At 37.0% G+C, this 25620-nt stretch overlaps 1 protein-coding gene across 4 annotated transcripts in view; it reads left to right on the top strand.

The window, feature by feature from the left end:
* Window positions 1-25620, top strand: part of SDCCAG8 (SHH signaling and ciliogenesis regulator SDCCAG8) — a 294004-nt gene that overhangs the window by 90079 nt on the left and 178305 nt on the right. For all 4 annotated transcript variants that reach the window (XM_006157225.3, XM_027775215.1, XM_027775216.1 and 1 more), the window contains 2 exons: window positions 4688-4822; window positions 10121-10237. In XM_006157225.3, coding sequence (XP_006157287.1) covers window positions 4688-4822; window positions 10121-10237 — 252 coding nt within the window. The remainder of the gene's footprint in view (window positions 1-4687; window positions 4823-10120; window positions 10238-25620) is intronic.

Below are 25620 nucleotides of genomic sequence, written 5' to 3' on the forward strand. Positions count from 1 at the left end.
CTCTGTGGAGATGGTGGCATTCTAACTGAACTTTGAAGAATAGGTTGGATGCAGAAACAGTGTATGGGGAAAAGTATGGGCAGCAGCCTCTGATCAACATGAGTAAGGGATGGAGGGAGGTAAAATTGTGAGTTGGGGTATTATAAGTGAGGCAGAATGATATCAGTGCAAAGACCAATTATTGTACACACCCAGGAGATGATTGTGTTTTAGTTGTTTACTAGGAAACTTTGCCTTACAGAATAGTTTGGCTAAATAAAAATATATTGAGAATTCCTGATTTAAAAAAAAATAAATAAAAAGGAAAGCCGAAGCGTCTTTGGCAGCTTTCCAGGTGTTTTCATATGTAACAACCTCTCTTTTATACTGCCATTTATTGTCTCAATACAGGTGGCAATGCATAGTGAATTATATACGTCTGTTTTGCCCCCTCATAAGCCTTAGCTGACATTTGATTTCAAGGTCCTATCTTAAGTGAAGATGCATGAATAAAGAGCTGGCAGTGTAGTCCTAACACCAAAGGCAAATGCTCTTACCAAGACATGGCAGAAAGTCACTTCGGAGTGAAAGGAATTAGGGTTATCCAACTGGACCTTTCTGTAACCTTGAACAATTCACTTAACCTCCTAACATTCAGAGCAGCAAAGAATAAAGCTGATAATACTTACATTCAAGGAATTAATAGGATTGAGATAATGTTTTGAAAATATATAATGTAATGCCTGGCTTATAATGGGCATTTCATAAGTTTTAGCTTAGGGTTATTCTTATTTTAGAGACAGAAGTAACTTTATTAGAAAGATTTCCTGAACCTTCATGTTAATAAAAGCAGACTGATTTGAATATAAAGTCCATCTTCACCTTTTATTTACTAGCTTGGATGAACTTGGACAATTTATTTGATTTTTCAGAATCTATTTTTTTGTTTCAAATGAAAATTAATCCAACATAACTCCTCTAAGGAATTTACAGAGAGAATGTATATAACACACCTAGCACAGGAAGGTAGCCTAGCAGGGAAACTGACCATCCAATCATAGCCTTGTAAGTGCTGGGTAGTTAAGTCAGTACTGGCCAGAGCAATCATCCCTGTTTTCCAAATAGTAGGACTGCTCAGGAGACAGGCTTTTGTTCTTTATGTGATTTTTTTCTTCTTTTCTTTCTTTTTCCTTTGGGAAAAAAATACCTTTTTGTGTGGGAAGCTGTAGGAGAACAGATATCTTCTACCTAGACAGGCTTGAATTATCCCCCCACGAATGGTACTTGGCTGTGAGTTTGTTTGGTGTCTTCAATAATGGCCCTTGGTTGCACAGAGCTACTCAGGCTTGCTGGTTCACTCAGTCATTCAGTCATTCACCAGCTCTTTGTTGAGCACCTCCTATGGTCCACACACTTTCTCAACTACTTCCCTTGACAATAGCCTATTGCTGGAATCCCTGATTCTCTCTCTTGTGTAGGGCGTACTGCTTGATAACCACACTCACTACACTATGGACTGCTTTGCAGACATTTCTCTCAAGCTCTCCCAACCTGGGTGTCCTTGTCTCTTCCTTGCCCCTGTCAAAGTTTAAAGGACTTACCTGATGTCAACGCCCTGGACATCCAGCAGTGTTGCAGCTGTGTCTGTGTTACTTCTGGCTCTGCAACAGATGTGGATGGAGAGGCTCCTGCAGTGTAATGTTGACTTCCAGATGGTGGGCGTGGGGAAAAAGAAGGTGTGACAACAGGAGGGGAGACCTCAGAAAGTGGGTGACAGGAGGTAGCAGACAGGTAGTGGGCAGAGAAAAGAAGTGATGGGTGACAGAGGGAGGGAATCATAAGGAGGCGAAGGATTTGTTTCATGTCCTAGAATAGAAACGGACTCAGAATGAACAGTTAGCAAGATAAATATCTGCATGTTTACTTCAAAAACCAGATAATGTTGTGATGTTTACTATCAGATATATCTCCACATAAATAATAGATGATTTTTAGTAGCAGATACTTAAAAGTTTATTTTTATTGCATGGTTCTAGAAAAGTTATAACTACACATTCATAATATTTATACCATGTATACTCATGAACTTGAATTTTTAAATTAAGGATATTAAATAGAAAATTTATATTTAACTTTTCTTTTAACCTTTATTAGGTTCAGGTTGTAATGTGCGTAAGGATACTTTATAGTTTGTTATTAGTAAATCTAATTTTACGTGAAAATTAGATTTATAGGCAATCTTTGATGGTAAAGACATGTAAGTAATTCTAAGTCAAATATATAATCCCAAAGTTAATTAATACATCTGCCTAAATTAGAAAATAGTACTAGTACTCATTCTTTTCATGTAGGTCAACTTTAACTAGTTATAGACTAAAAGTCAGACACTTATTTCAGTGTTATGATGTAGGACTTTTAATTTACTAAAACTTTGGTTCAGTGTTGTTGCTTTTTATTGTCAGTGGGCACAGTGCTTGCCAGAGAGAGGGAGAGAAACTGAAAGCACCTCCCCACACACCTCCATAGGCTGGATCGTGGTCAAGCCACAATCCTTTTTCTTCATTTCTCTGTCCCGTCAGGATTTAGGGCATGCACACACACATGTTGAGTGTGTTTTTGAAGTTGCTGGGGTCAAGTTCCAAACCATAGTTGGCCACATGGGCTCCAGCTTTCTATGCATAGTGATTAACCACTGTACTAAGGGGCTGGCCCTATGTTAAAAATGTGTGTGTGTGTGTGTGTGTGTGTGTGTGTGTGTGTGTGTATTTTAGCTTCTTATAGAGTTTATGTGCTTCCTGGAGAGAGAGAGAGAGAAAAAGTGAGAAAGCATCCTCTCCCCCGGGGGAGATGGTCATGCCACAATCCTTTCTTCTTCATTCTCCTATCAGGATTTTAAGGCATGTATGCACATGCTTCTAGCATATTTTCTGTTCTTTTTTTTAAAAAAAGAAACTTTTTTTGAGATTTTTTGCCAAAGGGCATGAATTTAGAGAGACAGAGACAGTGAGAGTGAAATCACCCCTTAGGGAGGATGGCCACACCACAATCCATTCTCTTTCATTCTTCTCCAAAGATTTAGGGCATGCATACACTTGTACTTGGTATAAAGTTTCAAGCTGCCAGGTCTAGGACTCAAACTATGGTCAGCCATGTGGGAGTCCAGCAGCTTAATCACCATACCACCTACTGGCCCACCTATGGCAATTTTTATCATTAAATTTTAGTTATTGATTTCAGATGTCAAACTTAATTCATATTCAGGTCAGTGTAAATTTCAAATATTATTTCAGGTTTGTTAGCAATTCTTGTTATAATAAAAACTAATAGGTATTCTTAAATGTTTTGCTCTTGGCTAAGGCAGCATTTATTTTTCATTTTAAAACTACCAATACAAATAAGAAATTAGCCTAGAAGAATCTGACTTCCTAGAATAGAACAAAATATCATTGCAAATGAAAAACTATGGAGAATAAGTCTAAGATCTAGAAAACATCTCTAATCCTGAGAAGAAAAGCTAACAACATTCATAAAGTTCTGCAGAAAAGCCATTTATTCTAAATATTTATTTTTTAATGAAATATTTGATGCCTCTTGAATTTGCCCTTGTGAAGCTTCTAGTCTAATGAGGAAACAGAGATAACCAAAAACAGTGTGATAATATTGTGATAGAGAAAACAGAGGTTGGAGTGTGATTCAGGTGTAGGTAGAGATTGTAGGAGTACATGCCAGAATGCTATTCAAAATATTAAAGAACCAGCACAGCAAAGGCAAAATCAGTGAGAGTGAATCTGGGCTACAGACAACAGGCTTGATTGTCTCAGTGCACGTGAGCTCAGTATCAGCCCTGACTGTGAGTATAAAGGGGCAACTGTCGGGTCGTTGGAAAAGTTATGATGCATTTTTGCACAGAAAAATACATCATGACTTTTCTGATGATCCAATATTTTGTACTGGGAACTAGAGGTCAAGGAAGGTATTCTGAAGGAGAGAAGATAATGGCTTAGCTGAATCCTCCAGGAGGAATAGGGGAGAGCGCATAATGACAGGGCAGGTAGGGAGGTAGGGTTTTACGAACCAAGGGAGCTGCAGAGAGCCTCCTCTTTTTTTTTTTTTTTTTTTTAAAGAGATTTTTTCACTCACAGCAAAGATGAAAGAGAGAGAGAGAGAAAGTGAGAACCACTTTGCAAGGGGATGGCCATGCCACAATCTCTTCTCTATTCTCCTCTTCCATGGTGTTGGAGGAAGGAGGATAGGAATGAGGGCAGACCAGTAACTGTCTCTAAAGTCATCTTCCTCAAACTCTCTTGTCAGTCTTTTCATGCCCTCCATGTGGGAGAAGGGTTTAAGAGTTGTTGGTTCCTCCAGGCTTCCTCTGAAATTCATTTAAGGCATTCCGCTCCATAACTTCCTTGGGTGTCTCATATTTGTAACCTTAAGGGTTTCAACCAAAACTTTGATTTTATTACCTTGTTATACATTTTACAAAATAAGGTTAGAGGCCGGGGGAATGAATAGGAAGGAAGCACATATTTCAATCATGGAGGGTAACTGGGGTGAAGACGTAGAGAAGTGGACAAACTCAGTCCACAGAGAAATGACTTCCAGATAGAGCCCAGTGACTATGCTGAAACTGTATTAACTCAAGAAATATTTAGTATTTATTTTGTCAAATGACATTATTGTTTAAGACTTTTATTTCCTCTTACAGATTTTGAGCCTATCTCAGAATATTGCCCAACTGGAAGCTGAGGTGGAAAAAATTACAAGAGAAAAGATTTCAGCTGTTAATCAACTAGAGGAAGCTCAAAACCAGCTTGTTTCTCAGGAAATGGATGTCACAAAGGTATCAAAAGAGATTTTAGTTTAGTTATTACTTAAGTAACTCTTTTCTTCTATCTGTGTATTTATTTATTTATTTTTTTTTTAATTTGTCAGAGGGCAAATGCACTCATCAGAGATGGAAAATCAGAGAAAAGGAGAGAGAGAAAGCAAACTCCAGGGGGGCGGGGCATGGTCATGCCACAATTCCTTCTCCTCCATTTTTCCATCCTGTTGGGATGTTGTGCACACATGTACATGTACCCTGTGTGTTTTTCAAGCTGTTGGGACCAGGATTCAAACTGCTTGGTCAGGCACATGGTATCTGGCTCCCTTAACCATGAGGCAATAGGGCCAAACCAAGTAAATACTTTCTTACCAAGAAAAAACTTTTTCTTGGTAACAAAGCTCTTAGGAAGAAGTTTGGAGTAGAAAAGTTATTTCAATAATAATGAGTCTACCGAATGGTTATTTCAACCAACAGTTTGTTATGTTTCCCCCACTATATGTAGGCCCTCTGCTGCATACTTCAGATATAAAAATGAATTAGACACAAATAATGTCTTTGAAGAGCTTAAGGGTTAAGAGGCAGCAACACACTTGTAAGTAAAAGTTATATTACTTTAATAATTGAGTATTTTATAAGATTTGCCTTTCTAAACTAGGAGTGATTTCTCTCCCGTAGATAGCATAGACTTAGTCATCACATTAGTTGTCAAAGACATATATTTACATCTAGAACCTGTGCTTAACATAAGATTCTCTACCTCCCATTTCTTTTCAGATTTGATCTCTAAAATCAGGAGATTCCATTAAGAACTTCTAATACTATGAGAACTTATTTTATTGGTGCTTAAATTTATACATTAAAATAGCATAGTGTCTGTGCTGACTTATGAGCCAAGAACTAAAATGTTTAAAAGTCTTGGGGGCCCAGCAGGTGGTATGGTAGTTAAGGGCACTGGACTTGCACATGGCCAACTGTGGTTTGAGTCCCAGATCTGGTGGCTTGCTTTTTCTCTCTTTCACTCTCACTCTCATTCTGACCCTCCCTGGTCATATTTAAATAAATTTAAATAAATAAATAGTTAAATAATTCTTTAACAAAGAAAAATCTTAACTGACTATGGTTAATATGTAAGGTATATCTTTTAAAGAATACTAGAAGTCCTAGATTTAATTAGTCAATTGCTTTAAAACTAAGAAACTAAATATGGATATGCATAGTATAATAAGTGAAATTAACTTATTTCTACTACTAAATACTGTTTCCTTTTTATTTTACTCTTCAACATATTTACATGAATCTTGACACTTTTTTTGTTGTTTTTGCTTCAGGTTGAATGCACTCACCAGTGAGAGACAAAGAGGGAAAGTGAGAAATCAGCCCTTAATGGGGATGGCCACACCACATCCCCTTCTCCTCTAGACTCCTCTCGGGATTTGGGCACACATGCACATACATCCGGCCTGATTTTTTTTTTTTTTTTTGAGAGATTTTCACTGTAGGGCGCGTGCGCTCGCCAGACAGACAGAGAGAGACATAGAGACAGAAAGCGAGAAATCACCCCCCAGGGGGGATGGTCACACCGCAATCCCTTCTCCTCCATTCTCCTCTCGGGATCTTGGGCACGCACGCACACGCGCCCGGCGTGAGTTTTAAGCCACCAGGTCCGGGACACGAACCGCGGTCGACTACGTGGGAGTCCAGCGACATAGACATTACGCTAACTGCTGGTTCCCAATCCGGCCTGATTTTTCAAGCCACTAGGTCCAGGACTCGAACTGTGCAGCCAGCCATGTGGAATCCAGTACTTTAATCTCCACACCACCATCTTGACCACATTTTTCATGAAATTGTTACTTTATAATTCAGTGTATAAAATTATGTCTAACATAGGTTAGGAGAGAGTGATAACCGCCCCCTCTTGTTCCTTGAATTTTTATAATTCTCCATTTGCTTTCTCAAACTCAAGCTAACTAAGATAGAGGTTTGAGAAGCTGTTATTTGCCAGTATATATAAGGGGATTGGTGCAGAGGGGTAAAAATACATAACATAGATTTATAGGTGAAAGCTATGATGAAATAATTTTTTGTTCATTATAGGGAGGAAACTTTAGTTTTAGTAAATATGGTACAGCAAAGAATGAGTTCTCTACCTTTAGAACTATCTATAAGGACTTAAGCATCAGAAGAGTGATTAGACTAATGGCTCTGAAGTTACTTCTAACCCACAGATTATATAATTCTAGTTCAATTGATTTGTTTTAGATGGCATTTAAACGTTATGTCTACATTTAGCAAATGCTAAAATTAGTAGACAACAACAACAAAATAGAGGCCAGCAGGTGGCATGGTGGCTCAGGTGCTGGATTCTGACTTGGCCAACCACAGTTCAAGTTCCAGACCTGGTATATTGAAAATCATGCCAGGCTCTTGAGCATGTGTGCCCAAAAATTCCAGGGAGAGAATGGAAGGAAAAGGATTGTGATGTGGCTGTCCCCCTGTTGGCAGTGATTTCTCACTTTCCCTTTCTCTTTTTCTCTCTGTCTCTCTCTGGCCAGTGCATGTGCCCTATGACAAAAATCTAAAAAAAAAAAAAAAAAAAAAAAGGGGGGGGGAGTAATTTAAAATAGGACCTGATTTTTAGAAATTTATTACGTAATTATAATAAATTGTATTGGTGTTGGGTTTTAAATATCATGGTTATGTAATTATTTTCTGATATTATCTAGTTCTTTTTACTTTATTCATAGATATATATCAAATAGATTACAGTAGTAAAAAGTCAAAAAAAGAAAATAAGTTGTTACCTTTTAATTTTTTTCTATCACTCTTATTTATTTTAAGGATTTTTGCCATAGATGGAGAGAGGGAGAGGGAGAAATTACCCCCCAGGGGGTTGTCTACACCGCAATCCCTTTTCCTCCATTCTGCTATTGGGATCTTGGGCATGCACACACACATGCCTGGTCTGATTTTCAAACCACCAGGGATTCCAAACTGTGGTTGTTCATGTCAGAATCCAGTCCCTTAACCACCACACCACCTGCTGGCCCTCCTATCACTCTTAATTTTAAAATTCTATTTAGCTTTATAATTAGTAACTTTAGAGGCTAGACAGTGGTGCAGAAGTTAATCCATCTAGAAGGGTCCTGGATTTATGTCCTGAGACCTTTAGTATGCTGGGCATGCATATGCCCATGATCTAGGGCTAACAGAAGCTGAGGGTGGATCGCAGCATTAAATTCTTGTCAGACTCTGGGTACACGCAGATGCCCAGGATCCTGAGAAGGTAAAGAACTGGGAAAAAAAGATCCTTGCCCAATAAGACCCTGTTAGGGATGCTTTCTCCCTTTTTCTCTTTCCTTGGCATGTGCTGTACCATTAAAAAGCAAAAACAAACAAACAAACAAAATTAGAAAACCCTTGTTGAAGGAGCTATCACCCTCTCTCTCTCTGCCTCTCTCTGTCTTGTTCATCAAAAAAGTAAATAAACTTTTTTTTTCTCTTTTAGTTTGCTACATGGCACATAGGCTCCCTGGAGAGAAACAGAGAAAGAGAGAGTGAGAAATCACCTCCTGGGGGGACCAGCAGTTAGCGTAATGGCTATGTTGCTGGACTCCCATGTAGTCGACCGTGGTTCATGTCCCAGACCCAGTGGCTTAAAACTCATGCCGGGCGCGTGTACGTGCGTGCCCAAGATCCTGAGAGGAGAATGGAGAAGGGATTGTGGTGTGGCCATCCCCTCTGGGGGGGGATTTCTCGCTTTCTGTCTCTCTCTCTCTGTCTGGCGAGCGCATGCACCCTATAGCAAAAGCCTCTCAAAAAAAAAAAAGAAAAGAAAAGAAGTCACCTCCTGGGGGATGGCTATGCCTTCTCCGTCATGCTCCTCTTGGGATGTGGGGCACCCACATTCACCCAGTATGATTTTCAAGCCGCCGCTAGGTCCAGGACTTGAACTACTCAGTTTACCACATGGGATCTAGTCACCTTCACCGCCACAGCACTTGCTGGCCTTAACTTTTAAAAATTAATAAAATTAATAAGTTTTATAAATTTGTTATTTTTTGAAATAGGAAAAATCATTTCTCATGCATTGAAGGCATTTGAATTTCAAATACATTCTTTAGTACTTTTCGTCTTACTCTTATTTTCTGAGGGACACGGGAGAAACTTTAAATTTTTTCTTGCTTATCACTTTAACTTTTGAACCCAGGTTAGTTATTTTTTAAAATAGTTTTTGTTCAGACATAGGAAGTGCACATAGATTTTATATTTTAGTATATTCTAATACTTCCGTAATGATTAAACTAATTTTGAACGTTTTAAAAATTGTTATTTTTGGAGAAATACCACTATTAGCTAATATATGATTTTTAAAAACACATATTTGTTAGTTAGAAACAAACTTAGCAGACTTGCATATTGATTGATCTCAGTATAGGTTCTTAGTTATGTCAAAAAGCTTATAACTTTTAAATTTGATTTATCTACTAATCACAGGTTCTAAATGTATTTTTGTGTCTATAGAGGCCTTAGATTGGGGAAAAAATAAAACACATTGTATAAAGGATGATACCCAACACTTTTACGATACTATATGTATTCATTACTTAATGATATATTAAATATTTCACTTAAATTGTGTTTTCCTATTGTATTGATATGTTATTACTGTTGTAAGTACAGAGTGTACTTAATTCTCATGTATGACTTTTGTCAGAAAGATCTTCCTTAACTTGAATATACAGTATACTGTGCATGATGAGATTAATGTTATCTACAAAGCTTACAGTAAAGACTGTATTATACACCTAAAGGTTGACAATGTCTGTTAGTAGAGAGGAAAATTCCTTTATAAATTTCCTAAAACAAAAGTATAACTGAAGAAATCTTTAAAGGAAAATGTTATAAGATATATTGAATGTTTAATTAAAATATTAATAACTTGAATTAATAATAATATAGTTTAATGTTTTAATTACTAATTTTACTACTCGAACTTTGAAGAATACAGTTTGATAATATGCCATTGAAACAGTTATTTTACATAAAAAATGTTGGACATATTACTTTAGCTCCTTAGCTATGCATATCTTTATCTTTAATTTGAAATTATGACTCAGTAATTCCTGATAAGCTTCCAAAACTTAACAGGCTATATTGAATATTCCAATAGAAAATGCCTTTCTTAGAAACATTCTTCTGTATTTAATCTATAGAACCTCTAGGGGGCACCAAAAGATCTAGTTGCAGAAATTGGTTGATTCCAGCAGCTATTGATCTAGGTTTTTTTTTTTTTTTCTTTCAATCTAACAGGTGTGTGGGGAAATGCGCTATCAGCTGAATAAAACCAAAATGGAGAGGGATGAGGCAGAAAAGGAGCACAGAGAGTACAGAGCAAAAACTAAAAGGGATCTTGAAATTAAAGATCAGGTAAGAGATGACACAAACATGACTGCACCAATTGAAGATAAAACGACTGTTCTTTCTGAAGTCAATGTGGCTTTATTTAAGTTACTTATTTCTATTACGTTGTTTCTAACTAATGGAATGAACCCATTTATACTATTAAAAGAATTTTATTTATAGTTGCCTATAATTATCACCTTTCACATGAAATGTTGAGAATACAACTGCATGCATATAAAATTCCAATCTGACAGGTCATAAATATACATTTGGATATGTGTATCTATTACTTACAAAAGTTTAAAAAAATGTTCTAATGCACAGTTTGAACCTAAAATATACGTACATAAAGTTCTTCAGAGATGCCAACTTGAATCCAATTTTAAATGAAAAAGTTTAAAATTTGTAAGATGAGATGAGTTGATATGTAAATATGTCAATCAAATTGATTGTTGGCAGAGTGAAACCAGTTTTAACTAAGATAACCATGAATACGTTTGCTCAGGAAGCCTAAATACACTGAAATTAGAAATGTTAGCAGAAAAATGCTGCTTTCTTCAATTTTAGTTTGAACAGATGTTTTACGCTATGTCTTTGTTGAGATCATGTAGAGAGTTTAATTTTAATTGACAAAATAGATAAAGTTTTTAGACAGGCTATTCTAATAAGATGACTTTTGATTTTCTATTTTTGCATTACAGTACAGGACATTGAAGGATTACCTTATCTATGCACAATGAAAACAGGTTGTTTATTCAATTAAAATTATAAGACTGAATTCTTAGTGCCAATATTTTAAAGAAATCATGACAGTTTAGAAGTAGGCAGCTCCAAATGATTATTTCCAAGGCTTTTTATATCTTCCAACATATTTTCCCTTTCAACCCAATGAACTTTTTATGACAAATGATGCAAAGACAATTAGAAATATTTAAAACTATAGTAATAATGAAATTTAATACCTAAAGTTTTTCAAGTCATAACTGAAATACTTAGTAATAAATTAAAATCTAGACAATAAAAAATAAAACTCTGCTTTCGTATCACTGTATTGAAAGTGTTACAATTAATTTTAAATTTTTAGGAGATTTTTCATTGTTACCATGTACGAGTAATGAAACTATTTTATTTCATCCAGTTGGGGGCGTGCCTGATAGTCAAATGGAAAATCCTTTATATCAGAGTCTGAGGGCTTAAAACTAAGAGAATTTTCCTTTCCCGATATATTGTAATTTCTTTTATAAAGATATATTGGTATGCTCACTAACATTATCATATAATTTTTGTATTATTTTACAGTATCCTGCTAGCATAGTGTTTTAGACTAACTGGGGAAATATAGCAGGATCCTGGAGTTATTTAAAATTCAATTATTATGTCCTAGAGGGGAAAAAACTATAGGAATAAAGAGTAAAAGTGTCACTTAGAATAAATAAAGAAGTATTTACAATATTTGTCTTTTAGCACTGTTGCTCATTTTAATTAGCTAGTAATGGTATGGAGGCTGAAGTTGCAGGATTTTAAAAAGAGCAGTTTTCATTTATAAACATTTCCTGATAACATAAACCTTTTTCATCATGATTTTTAGTGATAAGTGTTTAGATAGGGATGTGCCTTTTTAGGAGGTCATAGCATTAGGACTAAAACGTCTGAACATTTACAAGGTGTTTGTGGTGTGGTGTGCTTGTTAGCATATTTTCTTGGACATAGTGTGAGGAAATCTTATAGGTACTCTTTGTAACGATTTTGTATTGAAAAGACAATTTTAGAAAAGAAAGTAGTGGTGTCTCATTCCATGGATGATTTGGAGTAGCAATGCAGCAATTGTTCTTTGGTCTTTCAGCCATGACCTGACCTTCTGTCTGTAAGACTAAAGAGCTACTTTGCTTGGCCCCCATCTGCACTCAAGAGAGATATTTACATTTAACTTTTAAACGCTGGGCTTCAAACACTTCTATGAAATACTTAACGATAATCTAAAGCATATTTAATTTTTAGAGTGTTACATATCACAAAATTCAGTGTAAGATTGTCTCCAGGTTTGCAAATAAGGTGTTTTTCATAATATAATCATTTTATTCATATTTCAGTTATTCTGACCACTTGGTACATTTTTAAAGTAGGTGGGAAACTGAGACTGGAATGTGGTGAGAACAAGAGCTTTTTTGATGTATACAAAATAGGGCAAATGGTCAGCCCCCAAAATAATTTTCCTTGTGACCTGAGCCTTGACTGGGGCATAATTAGAAGGAAAAGGTTAGGAGAATAACAATGGCAGGCTCTTCCACCCACTTTCTTCTTTTCTTCTTTATATTGTTCCAGGAACCGATGGGTGGATTATCCTTCCCATCAACTCCTTTGTATCTTTTCAGCTTAGAGAACTCTTGTTAGCCTCTGAGGATGCTTCTTGCACTAGGGAAAAGAAAAAAGACATTTTGTAGGGAGGAGAATGAGAAATCTGTGCCTTGATTTTTATTAAAAAATTGTCGTAGGCAATAGGTACACACACACTCCATCACAGAAATTTTAAAACACATGTGAGGGTAAAGGGAGTATTATAATGAATCCCCACCTTTCCATCACCTGCATTCATCATTTCAACAGTCTCATTCCATCCGTATCAGAGATTTTTCTCTCAACTCCTTTGCCTTCCTTGTTGTCATTCTCATCTTTTTTGGTATTTTTTCATCCTCTTCTTCTCTGTCTCCTTCTTCCACCTCTGCTCCTTTCACAGAAGTATTTAACATGGACCTCAGACATATCTTACCATAAATATACATATATATCTATAAAGGGCATTTTTATATAATCGCTGTGTCATTATCTCATACCTAACAATATTCATAATTCTTTCATAGAAAATAATGCCCAGCCCATATTCAAGTGTCTCTATGTCAAAATCATTTAAGTTGGTTTATTCAAATCAGGAAATAAGTATGTTTTTTTGAATGTTAGAATGCTATGTAAGGTTTTAACCTTCTTTAGTAGAAAATAAAGGAAAACCTTAGTGAACTTTCAACTTTCTTTGTTGTTATCTATTAAATTTTACATATAATATTTCGATTGTGCTTTATGTTTATGAAATATATCATTTTTGTTCTCAAGAAATATGAATTAATCCTATAGCAAGCTATTTGAGGGACATGGCTTCCATCCAGAATTCCTGATCATTACATCCCAAAAGTTGCTCCTTCAATCTGAAACTCAAAATACATAATTATGTTAGAACCTTGTGTTGAAGATTTAGGAATGCTACAAGAAGCCCTCGCAGTGTAAGAGTTAGCTGGCCTGAACTGAGTGATCCATGAGTGGGCTTTTCTTTTCTTTTTTTAAAATTAATACATTACAGTTGTCACAGTGTGATTTTTTCAGCACATGAATACAATGTGTAATGACTAAATCAGAGCAATTCGTCCACCCATCATCTCAGCCACTAGTAACATTATATACAGCAAGTTGTTGTTAACCGTGTTCTCACTACTGTATTTTATAATACTAGGCATGGTTCTATCCAAAATTTTGTTTGTTAATCAACAACCTTGTATTCTTTACAACTCCCCCCATCCTTCCCAGCTTCCACTAGTCATTCTGTACTTCTCTACTTCTTTATTTAAAAGATTTATTTATTTTAAACTTTATTTATTATCATTATTCTTCAATTTTGACCAGAGAGAGATAGAGAGAAAGAGAGAGTGAGAAAGCAAGCCACCAGGTCTGGGACCTAAAATATGGTTGGCCATGTGGAAGTCCAATGCCTCAACCACCATGCCACCTGCTGGTCACATGTACTTATCTACTTCTATCAGATCATTTTTTCAGTTAACATATGAGGGAGAATATGTGTCATTTCTGTTCCTGTGTCTGGCTTATTTCACTTAACATAGCTTCCAGGCTAACCCATATAACCTCAAATGACTGGATTTCATCCCTTTTAATGGCTGCATAGTATTCCAGTATGTGTATGTGTGTATGCACTACATGTTTTTTATCCAGTTATGTTAATGGACATGTGGTGAAATTTTCTTTGTCAATTTCTATTTTGGTAGACAAATCTCAGAAGATGTGACCAGAGAGAGATAGAGAGAAAGAGAGAGTGAGAAAGCAAGCCACCAGGTCTGGGACCTAAAATATGGTTGGCCATGTGGAAGTCCAATGCCTCAACCACCATGCCACCTGCTGGTCACATGTACTTATCTACTTCTATCAGATCATTTTTTCAGTTAACATATGAGGGAGAATATGTGTCATTTCTGTTCCTGTGTCTGGCTTATTTCACTTAACATAGCTTCCAGGCTAACCCATATAACCTCAAATGACTGGATTTCATCCCTTTTAATGGCTGCATAGTATTCCAGTATGTGTATGTGTGTATGCACTACATGTTTTTTATCCAGTTATGTTAATGGACATGTGGTGAAATTTTCTTTGTCAATTTCTATTTTGGTAGACAAATCTCAGAAGATGACTCTATATAGTCCTAACTTTTGAATGGACCCAATGCAAAGTAAAAATACAGGACCTTTTGGTTAGAAACCAGGAAAAATTATTTTAATGATACTAAAATACAAAACAGTTTCCTTAAGTCTCTCTTTCTCTCTCTCCCTCTCTCTTAATGGGTCATGGTGTGTCGGTGGAGGGGAAAGTTGTTGATATTGATGATGAAGAATGTGTGTGCACACAAGAGAGAGAGAGAAGCACCCTCCACAGAGCTCAGTCATGTCTTGATCTCCTTCTTTCAGTCCTATGACTTTCCAGGATCCTGAACACATGTGCATGCATGTGTGTCTCAGGCCGGCTGGACTTGAATCTTGGTTGGCATGCGACTTCCAGCCTCAAAGTCCAGTAGGCTACTGACTGCACCACACAAGCTGGGTCCATGGTATTTTTTACTTGCCATTTAATGTCAGGTTTTCTCTAGCTCAGAGGCACTAATGGGGGACTGCAGACCCCCACAGGTACTCCACGACTGATTGTTCATGTGTAGCCCAACAGCTTCTGGGTTCTCCTTTCCTCCAGCCCAATGACCCAGCAGGGGGCGCGGGGAGTTAGTCTCCTATCCCTAGGAAGTCAGACAGAGCGACGCCAAAGAGAGTGCAGCGTCCACACTGAGACTCACGTGGTACCTGGATCCGGAGTGGACAAGAGGCTCCACGCTGAATACTATACTATAGTGCCTCCTGGAGTAGGGATGGTGACCTCCATGTCATGTCCTGACATGCTAGGTGTGCCCGCCTTCCATTCAGCCCCTCCTGAGCTCTCCCATCCAAGCTTCTGCCAGGGACAAAGAGCAACAGCAGAATACATGGCCTCCTCCACCACTACCTCCATGACTGATATGACCTAGTCCCACACTTGGCAGAGGACAGGAACAAGTAGCAAGGCAGGAAAAGGAAAACAGAAGCTGGAGGAAAACAAGTCGCTCAGAACTGCCCCAGGGCCGCACTGAAGCAGCAGAAAAGACAAGACCACACAGTGAGCTGAGGCTCCATTGTTCAGACCACACTGACACACAAAATCATTGACAACTTTGACTTTCCAATTAAGATCATGAAGAATTTTAAGACATTAACTACAGAGCATTAAACTCAAGTGCAAGACCTTTCTAAAGAGCGCATAAACTTCACAGATCACATGCCTATGAAGCTGCCCTGACTGTGGGGCCAGGCAAACAGGGATTTGATGTGTCACTGCACACACTTACATTCGTGTATACAGACGTGTATGCATATTTAGCATGCTCGTGGATCTGTATCCTTAAAAGAGTTAACTAACTGTAGTCCACAAGCTAATTCTGGCCTGCTGCCTATATTTACAAATAAAATTGTATTAGAATATGGCCACTTCCATTTGTTTCTGTATCACCTATTGCTGATTTCCTGCTGCAACGACAGAGCTGAGGAGTTGCAGCAGAGACTGTGTAGCCACAAACGGTGAAGTATTTACTATCTGACCGTTCACAGAAAAGGTTTGGGAACTCGTGCCCTCAGCATAGAAATACCGCTACAGACCCAGCCTGGTGGCACAGGCAGTAGGGCACTATTGCATGGAGCTGGAGCTGCACGAGCGGCCCAGGTCCAGGTGTGATTCCCAGACCAACCTAAAACAAGCCAGGTGTGACAGCAAGGGCCTGCAGTCCTAACTAGCTGGGAGGCTAGGAGAGGAGGATCCCAACATGACAAGACCCTGTGGAAAATCAGAATCAATCCCTTTGTCTCAAATTAAAAAAAAAAAAAAATTCTCCATCTCTCCTCCATATCACCCTTATAATTCAAAAAAAAAAAAAAAGTAATACAAGTATATTTTTAAAGTTTCCTCTCCATTGCTAGAATGCAGAGCTTTTCGTTTAAAGACCCATTAATCTTAAATGATAACTTAAGGGTTTTAGAGTATTTCATAGTGTGTGTGTATGTGTCTATGTGTATGTGTATATATATACATATACTATATATATATATCTTATATTTATATAAATATAAATTTGCAGGTAATTGTTGGAGAGAGACAAGAAAAAAAAATGAAGATGAGAATGCATCCCACATGGGGAATGACCTTGCTGTAATCCCTTTTCCTCCATTTTCCCTTCTTTTGGGATATTGGGCATGCATGCACACATACCCAGTGTATTTCTCAAACCTTCCAAGTCCGGTAGTCAGGCCACACAGTTAGACATGTACCACCCAGCTGCCTTAACCACCAGGCCACAGGCTGGCCCCATATCTGGTCATTTAGTCATCAAATGGCATTGCCAGGTGAATGTATCACTGGCTGTCATGTCATAATCTTATAAATGACACATGGCTTGGCAATGGCTTGAGGGGAAGTATAAGTACAGTATTGTTTTATATTTACAATTTTGTTTCCAAGTCGGTACCGATTTGATTTTTCAGAGGTAGGAAGACTAACATATAAAACTTTTCTTACCAGTATTATATAAGTTACAACTATGGAGTTGTGGCTACTCTTGAGTAGGAAGTATTAAACTTCAAAATTATCTTAGTGGATGCTGGAAGCCACACAGCGAACCATAGATTCAAATCCTTGAAAATATTTAAGGATTGGAAACATACACAAAAAGAATGGATCAGAAATTTTTGGCTGGAAAAATTAGGGCATAAAAGGATTGGAGAGTTACGGTATGATTCAGCACTTTAATACTGACATTAAGCATGGAATATATCAACACAGGAATTTTTCTTAAATTCAATGGACTTAATTAGACTGGGAGAATAAGTGCCATCTACTTTGTACGGCTTCATGTGGAAGTGAGAGAAACCCTGCAAAATCACTGCCTATTTAAGGCCAGATAAATGTTAAAGCATTAAAGCAAATTTAAAGAATTGTACCTTTTCACTTAGACTAAAACATTGTTTCACTGTCTTCAAGGATTTGACAGGTGATTTCAAGAAGAAAGTTAAATACCTGACCTTGTTCTTTAATATGGAAAGAACAAGAACAAAGCAATTTAATCACAGTAACTGGAAATCACAGTAGCCTGAAATAAGAATTTTCTGATAGTCAGAAAATTGAAATAGATCGCAGCAATAGGCCATGGAATGTGCTTCCCTGAGATGTTTTGCTTTAAATAGTAGCAGCAATATGATTTATCTGAAGACTTCAGCTAACGGATGGCTAAGGTCCACTGTCTTCAACTTGATTCTGGAAACCTCCTGGAAATAGATTGTCGTGTCTTTTAAAAGTGGGTAACAGCAGTGTTAGTCTTTTCTACTTGAAACCTAACACCTGCAGATTAAAGAATAATTCTATTTAGTTCTATTCTCTGCTTCGTGTCTGTAAAGTTTTGTACTTTTTTCAGAAAGCTTTTAGGGAATATGCTAAGATAATAGATGACTTCTTGAGAACTAGACTTTAGAGACTTATCCAACTACCACCTTGAGTCTCACTTCTGTCTCTGAAAAATCACTGGGAGAGGGGCCACTTGGGCATGCCTTTGGTACATGTAATCACTCCGTCCTGGTGATGACAGAGTTGCTCTCCAGTGTTCTTCACACTCTCTTTCAGTGCTGAAGGCTTAGCACATTCCTGTCCCTGCCGTTCCAGAAAACAGCAGTTCCAGAGAGCTTGGCTTAGCCAGACCAGCATACTAGACACTGTGGAGGTAATAAGTAGAAGACCCAGGTCCTGCCCTTAGGGAGTTTATGTTCTAGTTGAGGAGTCAGAGCACACATTTGAACTTGTCTTAAGAATACTTGTAAAGCAGCATATCGACAAGTGCAAATTAATGTAGTGTGAACTTCATGCTGGCTACAACCCATGAGAGGGGGAATCTAGTTCCATGTGTGTGATGCAATAAAGCCTTTTTTATAGCATCTTCTCTAAGTATGCCCTAAAGCATTGTTCAGCATACTCAGATAAATTTGCGTCTCATCACAGCCTAACCAAAAATTCTGAGAACATTCTTCAGCTTGGCATATGTCTAATAAATCAGTCTCTTTTGTTCTTGCCCTGGGTGACGTGTGAATGGGACAAATAGGATTTATTGAATTATGCAAATAATTAAAAATATCTCTATTTAATAAAAGTCTAAAATTATTAAACTTACTGTTTTTCTAAAACATCGTGCCAAATTAGTCTCTTCATTTTAACTCAGAAAATCAGCAGTAAAAAAAGCAAGTTTGATTTTTTTTTTTTATATATATATACACAAAGGAAAAGTTCCAAATCAATCTTGTTAACAAAACCAAGTTGAAGATCGTTGGGATATTTAGCATTTAGTAACTTTTTAAAATTATTTGGGCAGTTTTTTTGGTGTCAGTATTTGTTTATTTATAGAAATGCTATGTATAAATTCCTGTACTTAGAAAAGAGTCTGTTAATTTTTATTTGTCACTTGCTTTTGGAATATCAAAATTGATAATGCTATTCACCCAAATAATTTATTCTTTAAAAATCAAATGTATGAGCAGAACCAATATATTTGAAAAATAACAATTCAAAGCTATGTAAGAGGTAAAGGCACAAATAGGGAACAAAACAAGCCCATTTAGGAATAGTGTGTCTTATGGGATAGACATTTAGAAATAAATGTTTGTCTTTAGATAGAAATGTAAAACTTCAAACGCAAGGAATACTTCTGAGTTTTAAGGAGCTCATAAAGATGATCTGCTTAGGCCCTAATGAAAAATGGTTGTCAGGAAAGTTATGACGCATTTTTGCACATAAAAACATAGAAAAATGCATCATGACTTCTCTGACAACCCAATAGAATTTTTTGCTAGATTTTCAATTTCAGTGAGGTGGTGTGTATATTGGTTCTTTAAAATATTTTTGCATGCTTATTTTGACTTTAAAAGTTGATTCATGAGGCCAACCTGCCAGTTTTGCATACTGTCTTCTCAAGAACCAGTTCTGCAATTGTGGTAGCTACAGTTAGTAGTAGTTTTTTTTTTGTTTGTTTTTTTGAGAGGTTTTCGCTACAGGGCGCGTGCGCTCGCCAGACAGACAGAGGAGACATAGAGACAGAAAGCGAGAAATCACCCCCCAGAGGGGATGGTCACGCCGCGATCCCTTCTCCTCCATTCTCCTCTTGGGATCTTGGGCATGCACGCACACGCGCCTGGCGTGAGTTTTAAGCCACCGGGTCCAGGGCGTGAACCGCGGTCGACTACGTGGGAGTCCAGCGACATAGCCATTACGCTAACTGCTGGTTCCCAGTAGTTTTTTTTTTCAATGTGTTGTTATAGGTCAACAAGCTAAGGTGAATATTACTAATTATTACATGTATATACATTTTAAGACAATGTTTATTACATAAACATAAGCAGATTAACCGGAAGCCAATAATTTCATTGCCCAGTAGAGCAAATTGTTTTCATTTTTCTGTTTACCTTCCACTTTTTGTCCACATGCTTATGTAATATATGCAAGCAGTAAACATAGACTAGAACAATTTGGGGTTTTGCTTTGTTTGACAAACATTGTCATAGTATTTTTCTTTGTTGCTGCTTATTCTTCACAGTGATCACTTATATGGCCATTTACATGTACTCTCCCCAACCCCCCCCCACCACTGAGCATGTGCACTCAGTGGAGAGAGAGAAAGAGAAAGAATTTAAGAAAGCATCCCCACAGGGAATGGTCATGCTGCCACAATCCCTTTTCTATCTCTTTCTTCTTTCTTGACCATGGGCATGCTCGCACATGCACCTGGCATGTTCCTTAAGCTGCTAAGTCCAGGACTGGAACTGTGCAGTCAGCTATGTGGGATTCAGCCAACCGAACTAGCATGCTACCAGCTGGCCCACAGGTACTTAAAAAAAAAATTATAGTAAGTCAGATTTGAAGAGAATAGACAATATTGCAAATGTAGAATGCTTACCCTAAACTTCACTTGTTACTTTAATTAAACATCTGGGACCAGCAGATGGTGTAGTGGTTACGTCACTGGACTCATATGTAGTTAACCACAGTTCGAGTCCCGGACCTGGCAGTCTAAAATTCATACTGGGCACATGTATATATGTGCCCCAAATCCTGAGAGGATTTGGGGATAATGGAGGAGAAGGAATTGTGGTGTGGCTATCCCCCTGGGGGGTGATTTCTTGCTTTCTGTTTCTCTGTCTCTCCAAAGAGCACATATGCTTAATAGCAAAAAGCTCTCTTAAAAAATTATATATATTGTGTACACTTGTACACTGTGCTGACCATTACTAAATTTCTGTTAGAAGAGACTGTCACATAAGTATCTAAAAAGAAATATGACAAAGAGAACAAAATAACTGTCATCAAACTACGAAAGGATATATGGGCATTTAGAAGAGGCTAAGATGACCTAATTGTAGAATAGTTGGAATGTTGCAGCTTGAGCAAAGGATTGGGAGGTAAGAAAGGAGGACATATTCAAATAATGTATGTGTCTTTTGATCCCATTGCATTCTTGTGGAACTGACCTCAATATCTCAAGTGCCATGTCACTGTTGTAATAGATTTTACTGATAGAAAATGGCATTTAGGCACCAGCAGATGGCCGAGTAGTTGTGTCACTGGACTCACACATGGCCTGCCGTGGTTCAAGTTCCAGATCTGGTGTCTTCAAAATCATACCATGCACAAGTGTGTGCATACATGTTCAAGATCCCAGGAGGAGAATGGAGAAGAAGTTGTGGCATGGCTGTCCTCCCCTGGGGAATGATTTCTCACTTTCTCGTTCACTGTATTTGTTTCTCTCTCTCTCTCTCCCTGGCCAGTGTACATGCCCCAAGGCAAAAACCTCTTTACAAAAAAGAAAATGACTTCTGTAATGCTTAGAACCCCAGTATAATTCCCTGCTTATATACACTACATATTCTACAGTTAGGCACGGAAGTCATATTAATTTGGGTTATTGTTTGTATATTTTTTTTATTTCCTTTGTAGTATTTTTTTATGTTGTGGAAACTTTTTAAGATTTTCAAATTTCAGATAACATATAATAAAATGTCATTTATCAACAGTGTTGGAGTCAAGTAGAATTAGTTTCTTAGAGACAAGGACTTGACAGTTCTCTTAATGATTTCTGAAACATTACCACATAATTCATGGTGGACAGTGAAACAGATTATATAGAGTACAACTTTACCTATGGACTGCGGCTCCAAAGACTTGACTTCTTGATTTGGCCTTTCAACTGACTTCCTAAGCAGATCTCTCAGAACCTCAGTTTCTTTCTCAGTGAAATGAAAACTTATATAAGTGACAGCTCGGGTTTTCTCCAGCTTTAAATTCCTGTATTTCTAGAAACATGGGCCACACTTCTCTGCTTCTCTTAAGTATGAGTTAAGTGTTAATCAAATCAATAAAATTACATGGAGTCTCAAGTGTTATTCCATACATTCCAGTCACTCATTCTCATTTAATAAAAAAAGACACTTCTTTTACAATTATAAGATTGAATTTTTACTAACATTAGTAACTTTGGATCATAGTCTTTTCACTATGATTAATAATAGAACAATAAAATGTCTAGCCTTTTAAACAGTTGAATTTAATTATAAGACAGATATCATTTAATTTGCAATAAAGATTAAAGTCCTATTCTGAATGAAGAATTCAGCTCTACTGGAAGGATTTTAGGCACCAGCAAACTGTCCAAGGTAGTATTTCGGGGGAGTAGTCAGTTTTTGCAAATTAGTGAAATTAAATATCTTCTGCCAGAGTTCCTCATGTATGTGAACTCGAGATCTCCAGGAACACATTGGTGGACTTCTATTTGAGGCATGCATCATTAATAGTTAACGCTTTTACTTTCTGTGTTCACTTGGTCCCTTCATAAATATAGCCATGGAATTAAATGCTACAGCAGTTCTGGACACAGATGACCCAGAATATGATCATATTAGGTTTTTGGTTTGGGGGTTTTCTCTAAATTTTAAAAATAATAACAAAAACATTTAGGTTCTCTTAGAGATTTTTCAGATCCCTCACGTATTTCCTTTGAACTTCCTGGAATCCAGAGTGAGAAAGACAGTAAGACAGAGATGCTGGGTAAAACTTAAAGTTGCTCATGATTGTTTATAAATTTATAGGAGTTTAGTTTCATATTACTCCTCTTAACAGATGGTTGACTTAAGTTGACCCTTTTTGGTGTTAAGGTCTGTACTTAAGTGAATGAGTTATATTAACATTCAGGGAAAAGACAAGAAAGCTACAGTCTTCTTTCTGGCCTCCCTGCTTTTTGCCATCCCTGAAAATTCCTAGAGTTCCCTACAAGAAATGGGACATTTTTCTTTGTATAGAATCTCTCTACTTACAGTTGAAGTTCAGATATCTTCTCTCTCCCTATAGTAGTAAATCATGCAAGTAGTAGCATTCGCCTGTCTCATGAATCCAGCTGTGGCTGAAAGTTCCTGTTAAGGTAAAATAGAATACCCATATCGTTTTAAGGAGAGTAGCCGCCAAAAAAATAGGAGAGGTAAAAATATACTTTTAGGGAGATCTTAAGAAGATGGAGGAGAAAGAATTATTCCACTTGAAAGATTGTCCCTAATTGCATGTACTACATTTTCTATTGGACCCTTTTTTTAGCTTACTCAGAATTTTCTGCATAGAAAAGTGAATTCACTCATACTGAAAGGTAATTGTCCTATCCTTCTTTGGATTATAAACTTTAGGATGTCATTTCAACTGCTGTCTACACCTAAATTCATCATAGAAAAATAAGGTTGTCAGATAGTATGTATTTCCTAGTTTCCTGAAAGTCTACTATGCCTTACAAGTGTTTATATATCAAGACTCAGAGATGCTTTAGTCTAAAGGAGGAGTCAAGACAGACTAATGGAGAATCAAATATTTATTTCTATTTTAAAATCTATATGTGGCTATGTCTCTATCTATATATCATACTAATCTATAACCTGAAAATTGTGACTTACTGGTGATTTTTTTTGAGCAGAGCCTGAAGTTTAAAGTATCTAAGTGCTAACTTTAGCATATCTTAGATTTAACCTGAACATCCAGTAGACCCAGAAGAATCCTATAAATCCTAGAATTGTCCTAGCTATAAAAACAAGAAGCAAAAAGAAGGAAAGAAAGGGTGGGGGAAGGATAGAAAAGATTTTAGAAAAAGGCATTCTAAAGGCATTTACACTAAGAATTGAGTTTTTGCCTCCGTTTATACTGCCTCACGTTAAACTGTAAGAGAGGACAACATGAACTCAGATCCATTAACATAACCTATCAGTATTTTCAGAAAGGAACCATAATAATGAATTTATTCAAACTTTGATTAGTATGGTAGCCTTCTTCTCTCCTGCAACCATTGCTAGGTGTTAAGAGTCACTTCATATAGCTTGGCGTTTTTCAGAAGATACTTTGGGACCACACAGCAATACTTATGAAGACAACTTTTATCTTTATTCTCTTAATTCAATGATCACATATAATGGATTGAGGCCCAGCCTCTGTGATGCAGTTAGTAGCGTACCAGACAGTGGAGCTGGAAGACACTTGCTGACCACAATAATCTCCAGCTCAGGTGCCTTAAAAACCCACTGGGCATGCACGTTCGTGTGTACCCAGGATTCTGGGGGGTAGAAGACTGGAGAAAGAGGATCAAAGAAAGACTGAGCCCTGAAGAGGGTGGTTTTCTCTCTCTCTCTTTCTCTTATGCACATATCCTATCATGAATTTTGAAAAGTAAAATCCTAAATAATAATAATAACTATAGTAATAATAAATCAAAATGAGGCCCACAGATACTAAAGAGCAATGACTTAGTGGGCACTGCGAACCAAAAGATTTTAATGTCTTAGTCTGCCCCCTCATTTGGTAGATTAGACTGTGAGTGAGGTAAGAGTAATTATCTTATTTCTATGCATTCACTTATTTAACTTACTCTTATTGGCAACCTACTAAGTGTCACAAACAGGCACACCGGTTGCAATGAGAATAAAATATATTTACTACTTATAATTTTCATCGTCTAGTCAGGATGATAAATGTGAGGAGGGCTCATCAGAGAGGGTGACCTACTCTAGTGGCAGAGGGTTCAAGAAAATTCTACACATTCACAATCAATGTATATTCAACAAGCCTAATAATAAAATTTGGTGTGGAAATAGTCATCTTTTCCACAAATGGTGCTGGGAAAACCAGATAACCACATGTGAAAAAATGAGGTTGAGTCCTTACCTCATAACTTTCTCAAAAATTAACTCAAAACAGATGAAAGATCTTAATATAAGAGCTAAATTTATGAAATTCTCATAAGAAAAAATAAATTTTTGTGACCTTGGGTTAGGCAGTGTTTTCTTATATATGACACCAAAGCAGAAGGAATAAAGGAAAAATTAAGTAAATTGGACATCATCAAAATTAAAGCTTCTGATCTTCAAAGGACAGTCTCAAGAGAGTGGAAAAGCCCACAGACTGGGAAAGAGTTTTTGTAGATAATATATCTAATAAAGGACTTGTATCTAGAATGTATTAATATGCTTACAAATTAATAGTAGAAAGACTTTAAAATGGGTAAAAGATATGAACAGACATTTCATCAAATAAGATATACAAATGGTGAATATACACATGAAAAGGTGCTCAACATCATTAACTATCAGGGAAATGTAAACCTAAAGCAAAATGAGATGCCACTTTAAACCTCTTGGGATGTTTACAGCCAAAAAGACAGATAATAACAAGTGCTGGTGAGAATTCAAAGGACTTGAAACCCTGATACAATGCTGGTAAGATTGTGAAGTGATGCAGCTGCTTTGGAATCAATCTGGCAGTTTCTCAAAATGTTTTACATAGTGTTTTCATATGATCCAGCAGTACCACTCCTAGGTATATTCAAGAGAAATGAAAACATGCTCACCTTGTACATGAATGTTTGTAGCAGAATTATTCATAATAACCAAATATTTGAAACAATCCAAATGTCTTATCAACTGACAAATAGATAAATAAAGTGTGTT

Source organism: Tupaia chinensis, unplaced genomic scaffold (assembly GCF_000334495.1).
Source record: "Tupaia chinensis unplaced genomic scaffold, TupChi_1.0 Scaffold000532_1, whole genome shotgun sequence".
Taxonomy (NCBI): Eukaryota; Metazoa; Chordata; class Mammalia; order Scandentia; family Tupaiidae; genus Tupaia; species Tupaia belangeri.